Genomic DNA, 10,991 nt, shown 5'->3' with positions numbered 1-10,991 from the left:
CCGAGACGAATCTAAATCCTTTCTTTACGAAATCGTGGCGAATAAAGAGACAGGTACTCTAAATCCATTATATTGCTGACCACGAAAATGAAATAAGTTGATTTCGACTAAAAAAAAAAAACCACTCAATCTACCATCATTTCCATTGTATGACGATTACATCGCGTTGCGTTTAAAGATGTCTATTATAGGAGGAACAAACCTAACCAGTTCAAATATCACTTTGTATAGCTAACGACTAATAGAGTTAGCCTATAGTACATGTATGATTCAAAAAAATGGCCAAAATTTGTTTTGTTATTATTGGATAGAAACTAATTTGTCAATCCCTTGATTTTCCACGATAAGGCCAACTTTCATGGGAAGCACGGTGATCAGGAAGACCAGTTTCTTTGCAGATTGGACCAGCAATCTGTTCTTTCACAAAGAGGAGATCGTCTTCATTCAAATCGCCCAATTCTTTCAACTTGGGCCGAAGGTTGTTTTCTTCGATCAAATGATTAAACATGGCTATGGATAAGTCTTCGTGATGAAACTCTTTTTGGCCCGCTTCCTTGACGAATTGCTCCCAGAGATGAGAAAATGGACCGTGTCCTGAAAGAGCGCTCTCAGTTTAGAAATCATGACTTCAAATTTCATCCCAAATTAGTTCAATTATTACCCAGGTCGTGGCATACACCCGCCATCATCACGCAAAGAATATCCTTTTCGTCCATCCAATCCTGATGACGTCTTCGGAGTTCTTCGGCGAACTTTCTGGCGAGATGACCAACCCCAATAGAATGTTGAAAGCGATTGTGGGTGGCATTTGGAAAAACCAGGTGACACGTCCCGGTTTGTTTGATGTACCGTAAACGCTGGAATTGAGGTGTGTCCACAATTGCCAGAATCGCGGGAGGAAGCTGGATTGACCCGTGGATGCTACAATGACGAAACAAGCAATGATTGAGCAATGACAAATTGAGTGCGATTTCAAAGTATCCCACAGGTTTTTGATACATGACATGACACCCCGGTTTAAAGGTAGGGGCCTCATTGCGATAGTTCAAAGGTAATACCCTCTTTTAAAGAGCCCTAAGGCTTAGCGAAAAACTCTGAACGATAATCTTCAAATGCGTATGTCAATACACTATTATTCATACATTCGATTCCTACTTTGCTTTTTCGTGTAAGGGCAATTGTGAAGAACTGGAAGTGCATTCAATCAATTGCAAGTTCTCCCCTTGGAGATTGACACGCTGCGATTGGCCTGAAGATAAATGCCAAATCAGCGACATTAGAAGATCACAGAAAACATGCAAGTGCTAATATTCCAAAACGGTCGTCATTCCGAGAACGGTTATATTTACTTTAAATAAATTCCTTAAAGCTAGCATTATCCACGATCATGTGGCCAAAATCATGATCACATTTCCCACACACTCACGCACGGATTGAAAGAAAAGATTCTTAGTCAAAACTGTTCGATTTTCGCTTCGGCTGTTGTGCGAGCAAAATTCCTGAAGCAAATACGTTACTAATTGATTTGCGGAAACGTATCCTATGGTGTATGAAATGAGAAAGCATACTAATGCCCACCGCTCCAAGTAAAAAAGTCATGACCAAACATTTGCTCTTAATTGTCTTATCTTGCCTTAGGAAGAATTGCTAAGTCCGATTTTATTGTTACAGGAAAACAATCAATGATCTTCAGGCAATAGGAAGCATTGTTCAATGACTGCAAAAAAAATACAATTGGTAAGCTCAAAGAAGATGAGCAATACCGTTGGCAACAATTTCTTCATGCTCTCATCTCCATTATAGTTGTTTCAAGTTAGATTAAGTATTGGGGCAAAACATACTTAAATGCAATTTCCAACCTGAAGTTGCAAAAATCATTCATTCAATTTGTCAAAGATTCCGATTTCAAGAAGATTCAAGTTTGAGTTTGCAGGGCTGTTTATCATGGAATAAAATGGCAGCTCTTTCGAGTTCCCTCAAACTGCCGTCTGATGAAAAGTGAAAAGTGAAAAGTGAATCTCCAGGAGTGCTTAAAATCTCTACATGCCTTGACGCATTATCATTCTAAACAGGATTTCCTCAAGCCCTTACTGTAAGGGTCAAAACAGGTATATTATGATGCGACCAAATGCGGCACAGTTCCGTCATGATGCAACACGCTACAAACCGCAAAACTTGGAACTTGGCACTTCTCTTTGAACATTTTATCCCACATTAAATTACTTTTTTGCAATTACCTTTTCTTATCAATATCTTGATAGAACGTTGCGAAATGTTCCGTCTGGCTTGTCAATTGTAAAATTGGCAAACCAGCTGAGAAGCTGTTTGGAAAACAATTGTGTTAGTCATCAAACAATTTAAAAGCAATGGTATATCCACTAGATGATAGAATTTTAAGTTTCACATATATTGCTACCATAAGACTGCTCCCTACCATTGTCCATTGGTCATGGACCAACCACTGGAACATGGGCGGGACGGTAAGGTTGAAAATAAATATTTGCAATTTGAATCAATTCTACTTCTACTTGCCCCAGATCAAGATGATTTTGTGCTTCAAAATCAATCATTCTGAAGCAGTCGTTCCTGTAAGCTAGTATATAAAATATGTAGTCAGGCGTAACAACCTGGGCTATTTACATTTGAGGAATGGCGCAAAGCCCTCATCCGAATAGGAAAATGCAAATTCTGGACCTCATCACGTCCATACTTCAGCATTTTTTTTTTTGCTTTGATTTACTAGGCTGGTTAAACTTTGGACACTTGATCGGGTCTGAATCCAACGCATTCCTCGCGTTAAAAATCATTGTTCTTTGGGTCCAAATTATCTGGCAAACAGGCAACATAGTGTCTTTATCGGTGAATGCAAGTCCGAGTTTGACACAGTATATTCACAGTCTCGTGCGGTGTACCTCAAGGAAGTATCTTAGGCCCATCAGTCTTCCTCATCTACATAAATGATCTACCTAGAGTCACACAATTTAAAGACACCATGCTTGCTGATGACGCGACTTTACAGCTCTTCCGCAATGATCTAGTTAAAATGAAATCCAAAACTAGTCAAATGGAGAGATTGTCGACTTATTTAAAAGTTAATAGAATGTGCTTAAACTTGAAGAAAACTAGATTAAATTTGTTTATTCCTCGAAAAGTAGTACGTGATTTTTGCGCTTACTTTCATTTATTTAAGTGGACAACCAATCCGACAATTGGAAGGGAATAGGATGAAAAGGTGGTCATCTTTTGGAATTAAATGTGGATGAAAACTTGTACTACTGTCTGGAGTTCCTCGGGGGACACTCTCCAACAAATAACCTAGTCATTCTGCAAAAGAGGGCTGTGAGGTAGATTCAAGGTGCTAAAGCACGAGCTCATACCAGTCAGACTTTCAAGAGACTGAAACTTTTAAAACTTTCATACCTTGTCAAAGTATATCGCTTGAAATTCATGCATTTGTGTAAACAAAACAAAGTACCAAGCATCATTAACCAATACTCTCAAAAAGAAAAAAAGAGGCGGATTGGCCTATTTCCACATGCCTTTAGTCCGCCTGAAGTGGTATCAACAACTCCCGACTTTTTATTTTCCCCAAACATGGAACGAATCGATCCATGCCACAAAACTAAAAGCTAATCTAATTACCAATGAAAAGCAATGAACCTTACAAGTATCTGATCTACCCCATAGCTCATACTCGGCTGAATGCAAGACAAGGGATTGTTTCATTTGCACAAAAGTATTTTGAGGCAACCGAACAAAATACTCCCCTGACGGATTGTGAGGTCTCCAGATCTGGATGGTCGGGAAGGACCAAAGCCAAAGGTTGATATGCACCGCACCCAGGTTGCTAGAAAAGGTCATCTTTGAAAACAAGCCCAATGGCTTAAAGGTAAAGACCTGGGGCTAAATCTTCATAAAAAAATGTCATCAAATAATCAGCATCATCATCATTAGCTGTGACCAAAGGCGCGTGTTCATCAATGATTGCATTTGCATCCAAACAAGCTAATGGTGTTATGAAGCCATTACTTCAAAATCCCAAACTCATTTGAAAACAAAAATGAAGATGAATGGATTCACTGACAAACCGGTTCTTCCACCCTTTTTCTGCAATTCGCTTCGATTGGTAACTCTTTTGTTAAGTCTACAATTTCCATATATCAGTGAGAAGGCCAGTCGTCTTCCGACGTATCTCAATTTGTACACATGTCTGCTACCGGGGTCATACACTTTTCAAACCTATTTCCCTTTGTCATGCACTTACCAGTCATTGATGACCTTCTCGTTGGTGAAGATGGGACGACGACCCGCTCCACTCACTTGGCCGTCCATGTCCTCGGGATGCATCCCAGGGTTGCTAGTTGTTTCAGAGGAAGGCGAAGAGGACAGACTGGACTGACAGTTAAAAAAGTCCGTGGACTTGGAGCATTTTAAGATCAAATCAAAATCGGCCGGGCGAGCCTTTTTCCCTGGAGGACTCCCCATAGCTCGCCCGCCGTTTCTTGGCTCTCCCTGGTCTTCCCAAGACATCAAGAAACGAAAGGAGGGTTAGAAAGCCTTCCAACCAACCTGGCGCTGAGTTGTAGAAAAGCGTACACTTTGCTTGACGGACCCTGAACAAGCAGTTTACCCACTCATTGTTTCCGTATTCTCAAGGACATGGAGAGCCAAGAGAAAGCAGGTGACCGGATTAGATGACGGCTGTAATACAACGAAAGCATGAGAGCTGTTTTAATATCCGATCTTTGTTACTAAAAAAGGTCAAATATTGCTTTGAAAACTTGTTTCCGGTCTTAAAATGCGCCTAAAAATGTGTGCACAACGTACGCCATCAATGATGTTTAGCATAAAATACGACCTAAAATCGGAACAAAATTATCATCTGTGGGCACAAGACCAATTTCAAAGGCCACAAGGGCGAATGGCCCGTAAGAGGCGTAAACACAGCTTATGTGCTGCATTAAACCCAAATTCCATTGGATTGTTACCTGATCGCACATATGAGCAATGGCATCGACACTCAAAACTACATGCATTGCTGACTGCCCAATACGCCAAAAGGAACATAATTTCGCATCACGAAACATGCTTTATACGCTGACACGGTGGTCTTTCAGATTGATGCCTACTCTGAAAGACTATCCGCTGATACACCAATTTGAAGCAAACAAACTGGATGAAGCTTTTTTTATAACCGTGGGTAATGATTGACAAGGTTACCAATCTTATTCCCTAGATTTGGCAGATTTTTGGTTAAAATGGTTTATCCAAATCTTCGATTGAGCGTGTAAATTCGAATGCTGACATTTCTCGCCGATGTTTTCATTTGGGAAGGAGAATCAAATCCTACCTTGTTTTGGACGAAATTCCCTTTTAATTCTTCATTATGAGACTGAGAAACCGTTTGCTCACACCGGACACTGACACGGCGATGTGTACCAAAAGCTGCCTTTTTAAAACAAAATGCTCTATCGCTCCACGAAAAAACCCTTCAGGCCTGCCAAAAACGTTGTTAATAAAAGGTCAAATCCGACAACTCCCTCAAAAGATATGCAATACTGACGAGCAAACCGAGAAACTGACAAAAACAATAATGATACGACACATCAAATGAAAGCATCAAAGTTGAAAAAAATCCTACGATGCATACTTGCCCAGTTGGTTGTATGCATCTGTTTGCTTGCTTGTTTGTTCAGAGTCTCTAACCTATGTTTTACAGACAACCGATTCTGTGTAAGAGGTTGCGCGAGTGATTTCTGTCATCGTTCCGAACTAGACTTTTTCAAGTATCCTTGTCTCGTTGGGATTAGGGTCCTGCATTCTAAACACAGGGGGACTAGTTGGGACCAAATACAACAAGTCCCCCGAGGCGATGTCAGTTCATGGAAACATATGATTGAACGGAATTGATCAAGATCAATTGTGGTAGAAGTAAATACTTCAGTCAACTGTATTACTAAAAAAGGTGAAAAATACTCAAAGGCTGAATAACACAAGATAAAATCTTGTCAAAAAGCGTTAACAACATACATCAGAAGTATCAGAAGTATCCAAAGTAATGAAGAAAATATTGAACCAAAGGAAACTTTGGATGAAAGAACATTTAGAGAGTATTAAGTGACGTGTGATCTTGCTTGGCTTTCTTGGTGGGGAAAAATGATCTGTTTTGGGGCTGATGGACTCTTTTTTGATCCATTTGAGGGAAGCAAGATGGATTGAGATTGATGTACAATTTACGAAACCTCTCTTTGACCAAGGAACAATTGTTCAAAAATGCAGAAACCTCCTGTAAAAAAAAGACGGTTTAACTTCAGCAATCATTGAAAAATTTATTTTTGGTCTGGTTTTTCACCGGCTTTGCTACAAAATTTTAAATCTATTTCCGTTTTTTCCAACCAGATTTTTATTATTTCCAGGAACAAAATATTACTAATGGAGCAAATTTCCCTAAGTATCTCAACTTTGAGAGCACTGCTCGAAGTATAGAATATGCATCTATTGAGTATGAAAGGATATGAATTTTCTAATGGTATATGGGCGTTTAGAGCTCCTTCATCACAAACAACTTGGGACAATAATTATTACCTCACCCTCAGGAATGATCTTGTTTTCGCCAGTTTAAGCTCTTCAGGCAGCAACTTATGCTGTAATTTAGATGCTTTAAAGAAGCTTGGACTCACCAAGCCTGCATATGAACCAGGACTTGCTAATTGGAAAGCAGATACTCTACCAATACGGTGCCGCAGCTATCAACTATGACCATTTAGTATCCCCTCCCCATTGTACAATTAAAAACACACCTTTCTTCCAATTTCACTGATAAGGTTAGACACAAATATAATCATAGTTATAAAAATTTTTTTAAAAACCAAACAATCTGCATTTTGAGAGCACCTTCAAGCCTTTGAGAATCCAGGCTAGCTAGAAAAAAGAAGTCAAACTGTTTCTTTTCTCTCTTGGGCACCATCATTGTTCAATTTGCTGCCCCCAAATATTAGTAGGGAGTATGTAGGTCTTGTTGATCCTGTAGCATCTTGCAACCCAGACTAGGTCAAGTTTTTGACCAAAATTCCACATTCAAGGGCTAGCCAGATCTACTAACTCTAATTCGTTGGCAGATAAGATATCATGTATAGTTTAGCACATAGATATGTTTTGTCTTGAAGTGTTGAAGCTCCCATTCCCAGTAGCAATAAGGAAGTCAGCAAAAGAAACATTTTTAGTTTTCAGTAAACTGAAAAGAAAATCTCATAAACTTTCCATTCACCTCTTTATTGCTTTTTGACCCTTGCCCCACCTCATTGACTGATCTGTCTTGTTTGACAATGAGTTGCTCCATGGGGGTTCAAGGGTGACTGGGCGGATTCAATGGAATTATAGTCGAATTATAGTAACTCCATTCACTCGCGCAACCTCTTACACAGAATCGGTTGTCTGTAAAAAAAGGTTAGATTCAGAGTCTGATGACAGCTGGCTCGCTCGGCCTGGCTTCGAATGATAGGTGTCCCCACAGAGTTACCAGAGCCATCTTTCTCGGGCAGCCTCGGCCAGATTCTTCGAGATAATTGACCTTGGCCGACGCATGCGTTTCTTACTCCTTCGTTTCTTACAATACCACAATGCTGTTTCTGAGACAAGCAAGCAAAATGAAATAACTGTCAAAATTCAATGCATGCAAAGTACGATTTGGTTGGGCATGTTGTCTTTGATTTCTTTGCATGGAATAACGTCAGTTGTTCATGAACGCGTTCACTTGACAAGCCCTATTGCTTCTTTAATTTCTCTGTTCACGTGCTTGGATATTGCTTCATGTATTTGAACGAATTTTCTTGGACCATCAAACAAGATAAGCTTTGTTATTATATTGAAAGTAGGAACTGAGTGCTTTTTGTAAGTGGACATGAATATTTTCGCGAATCTTCAACAAGTAATTCCATTCAACATTGAACTCAAGGCAAGTTGAGAGGTGCTTTTTTGTCCAGCAAATAGAGCAGTATATTGGATCTGTGGGTATTCCCTATTGAGGGATATTCCTGCTCCATATCACAAGCACAATTAAACATTAACTCACCACCGGGAATGACCGCAGGTAGTTAAAGCAGCAGCATGATGCAATTTAAATAATACAAAGAATCTTGAGCTTGACTAGCCAGGAATCGAACCAGGATCCACAATTGACAAAGCGGATGCTTTGCCAATATGCTATGGCAGCTAGCCTCATTACATGATGTATTAGGGCTAGTCAAATGAACGCGGTTATGAACAACTGACATTTTTCGATGGAGTAAAATCAAAGACATCATGCCCAGCCAAACCGCATTGTGCAGGCATTGATTTTTGACATTTATTTCATTCTAACTTCTTGTCTAAGCATATATGATTGTGGCATTGAGCCAATTTGATACGTTCACCGCATTACGCAAAACATGTTCACTTCGTTGGGTTTTGTAACAGGGCTCACTCAAAATCACTTGATTATTGAAAATTCAATGAGCGGATAGTTCGAGTTGATTGTGATGTTTATGTGATAGTTATCCCTCCCCCAAATGCCCAAAATCAGGGTACTGGACCTCACTTTTCCTTGAATTTCCTTCACTTGACATCCCCTACACTTATATGAATGTTTTCTATCATGGTTTAGCCACGGAATATCTGCTCATCTTTTGTGACATATGTTGTCAGGCACTTTAGTTTAAAAATCAGGTATCATCTTTTAAAAAGCAATTAACGTAAGGTACTTCTTTAGGAGCATTGTTCAGTCATCTTGTAGTCAATTTTGCCAGAAGAGAAGCATCGACTCTTTGCTCTTTTGGCCCAAAATAATGTCCTCGAAGCATTGAATAAGGAATGCTATATCCACGCACGGTCCTAGAAATTGTGGCGTGTCTCGTGATTGTTCACCAATTTATTTCATTCCCCTTTTCTTCCTCACCCCATTAGGGGTGAGCCGGACCATTTTGCTAGGGTTGCTACAGCTCCCCTCCAGCAATGGCATTAACATGAAAATGGAAGGATGACATTGCGACCGACATAAAAAGAGAGAAAAGCGAATGATGTATCAGGTACTGAGTATTACAGGTAGTCGTGATTGTCGTGGAAGGTTTCTGGGTTAGCATGAACCACTTCCTCAGGCGGTAGGTAGGCAGGTTTCAAGCGGTCGATAGAGACGCTGTCTAATCCGGTGCTCAAATGAATCACAAAATATTTGTCCAAACGAGAATGGACAAGGAAAGTTCCATCATAAGTGGGGTGTAAAGGAGGCTTGACCATGTCCCTCCATACAAAAACATGGGAGCACCTCTGAAGGCTAGGGTGAATGACGGCGGCTGACGATCGATGGGCGGAAGCTGGTGGAGGTTGAGGGGTACGCATAGCTGTTTGTAACTGAACTAAGAAAGCGGGAGCATCCTTTGGGACATCCGGAGTAGAGTGGAAGAACTCGCCTGGAAGTCGTAATGACCCTCCAAACGTCAAATCTGCTGACAAACCGCCCAAATCTTGGCAATAAGTGGCCCGGATGCCCAGGAGCACGGCCGGGAGCAATACCATCCAGTTGAGGTTTGTGAGACGTGCACATAACGCGCTGTTCAGTTGGCGATGTAGTCTCTCTACCATACCATTGCTTTGCGGATGGTAGGCAGTAGTTGTAATGTGGTGAATTCCAAAGAGTTTGGTCACGCCTGCCCAAAGGGAAGACGTAAATTGTGTGCCGCGGTCTGAGGTTATCATTCTGGGCACTCCAAACCAGGCGATCCAATGCTGAAGGACGGCCTGAGCACAAGAGCCCTGAGGTCATCTCGACCAGCAGAATAGCCTCAGGCCACAGCGTGAAACGATCCACCATGGTAAATAACTAACAAAAGCCTTGAGACACAGGAAGAAGCCCCACGATATCCACGTGCACATGGGCGAAGCGGCGATTTGGTGTAGGGATCTTGGACAGCGCGGTTGAGTTGTGCGCTGTAACCTTGGATTGCTGGCAGGGAATACATTGCCGGGCCCATTCCGTCACGTCGTGTCTCATTCAGTGCCATACCTAACGTTCCGCTACTAAATGTTGAGTAGCAAGAACGCCCGCGTGGGAAAGGTTGTGGGCACTGTCAAATACGGCTTTTTGTAGCCGCTCCGGGGCCTCTGCCGGCCGGTTAAAATATCGCACAGGATGTAGAGTCCATTCAGAAGCTCGATGTTGGACCACTCAAGATTGGTCAAGGATGTTAGCACGGCAGGGAGCTCTTCGGCCTCGGCCTGGGCTACGGCCAGGTTGGTAAAAGAAAGACCCACGTCCATGGTCGACAGTGTTGGTCTTGACAAGGTGTCCGCAACTACGTTGGCCAATCCTTTCATGAATTGGACATCCCCTGTGAATTCGGCAATGTAAGCCAAGTGGCGTATTTGTTGGGCAGTTTGCTCTCTGCGGGATCAGAGGGCGAAAGTGAGTGGGCGGTGATCCGTAAACACTGTAAACGGATGGCTTTCAACAAAGTAACAGAAATGCTCGATGCCCAACTATACAGCCAAGAGTTCCTGGTTGAAAGGGCTATATTTGATTTCCACCAGATTAAGCTTCTTTGAAGAGAAAGCAAATGGCAACCACTGTTTGCCATGTTGTTGTTGGAGGAATCCTCCCACAGCCACGTCTGACGCATCTGTAGTGATGCTGGTGCGCAGAGTTGGGTCAAGATGTATGAGGAGGGTATTCTAAGCCAAGGCATCTTTGGCAGCCTTGAAGGCAGTGTCGTGGTCCGAGAGCCATTCCAAGGGGGTGTTCTTGCCGCTCTTGCTTTTGCCGCTCGCTCCAGTCAAAAATCCATGAAGTGGAAGGAGGATGGGTGCTAAATGATGGACAAAATGATGGTAATAATTAAGCATCCCAAGGAACCGCTGGAGCTCATGGATGGTAGTTGGAGCTGCAAAAGATCTAATATCTTTGACCCGCATGTTGAGAGGCTTGATTCCATAGGGCGTGATGGTGTAGCCAAGGAAGGAGA

General features: G+C 41.8%; 1 protein-coding gene across 2 annotated transcripts; it reads right to left on the bottom strand.

The window, feature by feature from the left end:
• Positions 1-342: 342 nt before the first annotated feature.
• On the bottom strand, positions 343-5,606 carry LOC131887109 (deoxynucleoside triphosphate triphosphohydrolase SAMHD1-like; the record flags this gene model as incomplete). Of its 2 annotated transcripts, none has more annotated exon segments than XM_059235632.1 (4): positions 343-594; positions 662-921; positions 4,265-4,701; positions 5,351-5,606. In XM_059235632.1, coding segments are annotated over 3 exon segments (778 nt in total), but the record flags the coding sequence as incomplete, so codon positions are not given.
• Positions 5,607-10,991: the final 5,385 nt, after the last annotated feature.

This window comes from Tigriopus californicus, chromosome 9 (assembly GCF_007210705.1).
Source record: "Tigriopus californicus strain San Diego chromosome 9, Tcal_SD_v2.1, whole genome shotgun sequence".
Taxonomy (NCBI): Eukaryota; Metazoa; Arthropoda; class Copepoda; order Harpacticoida; family Harpacticidae; genus Tigriopus; species Tigriopus californicus.
The sequence above is the reverse complement of the archived record's forward strand: the minus strand, read 5'-3'. Positions and strand labels throughout refer to the sequence as shown.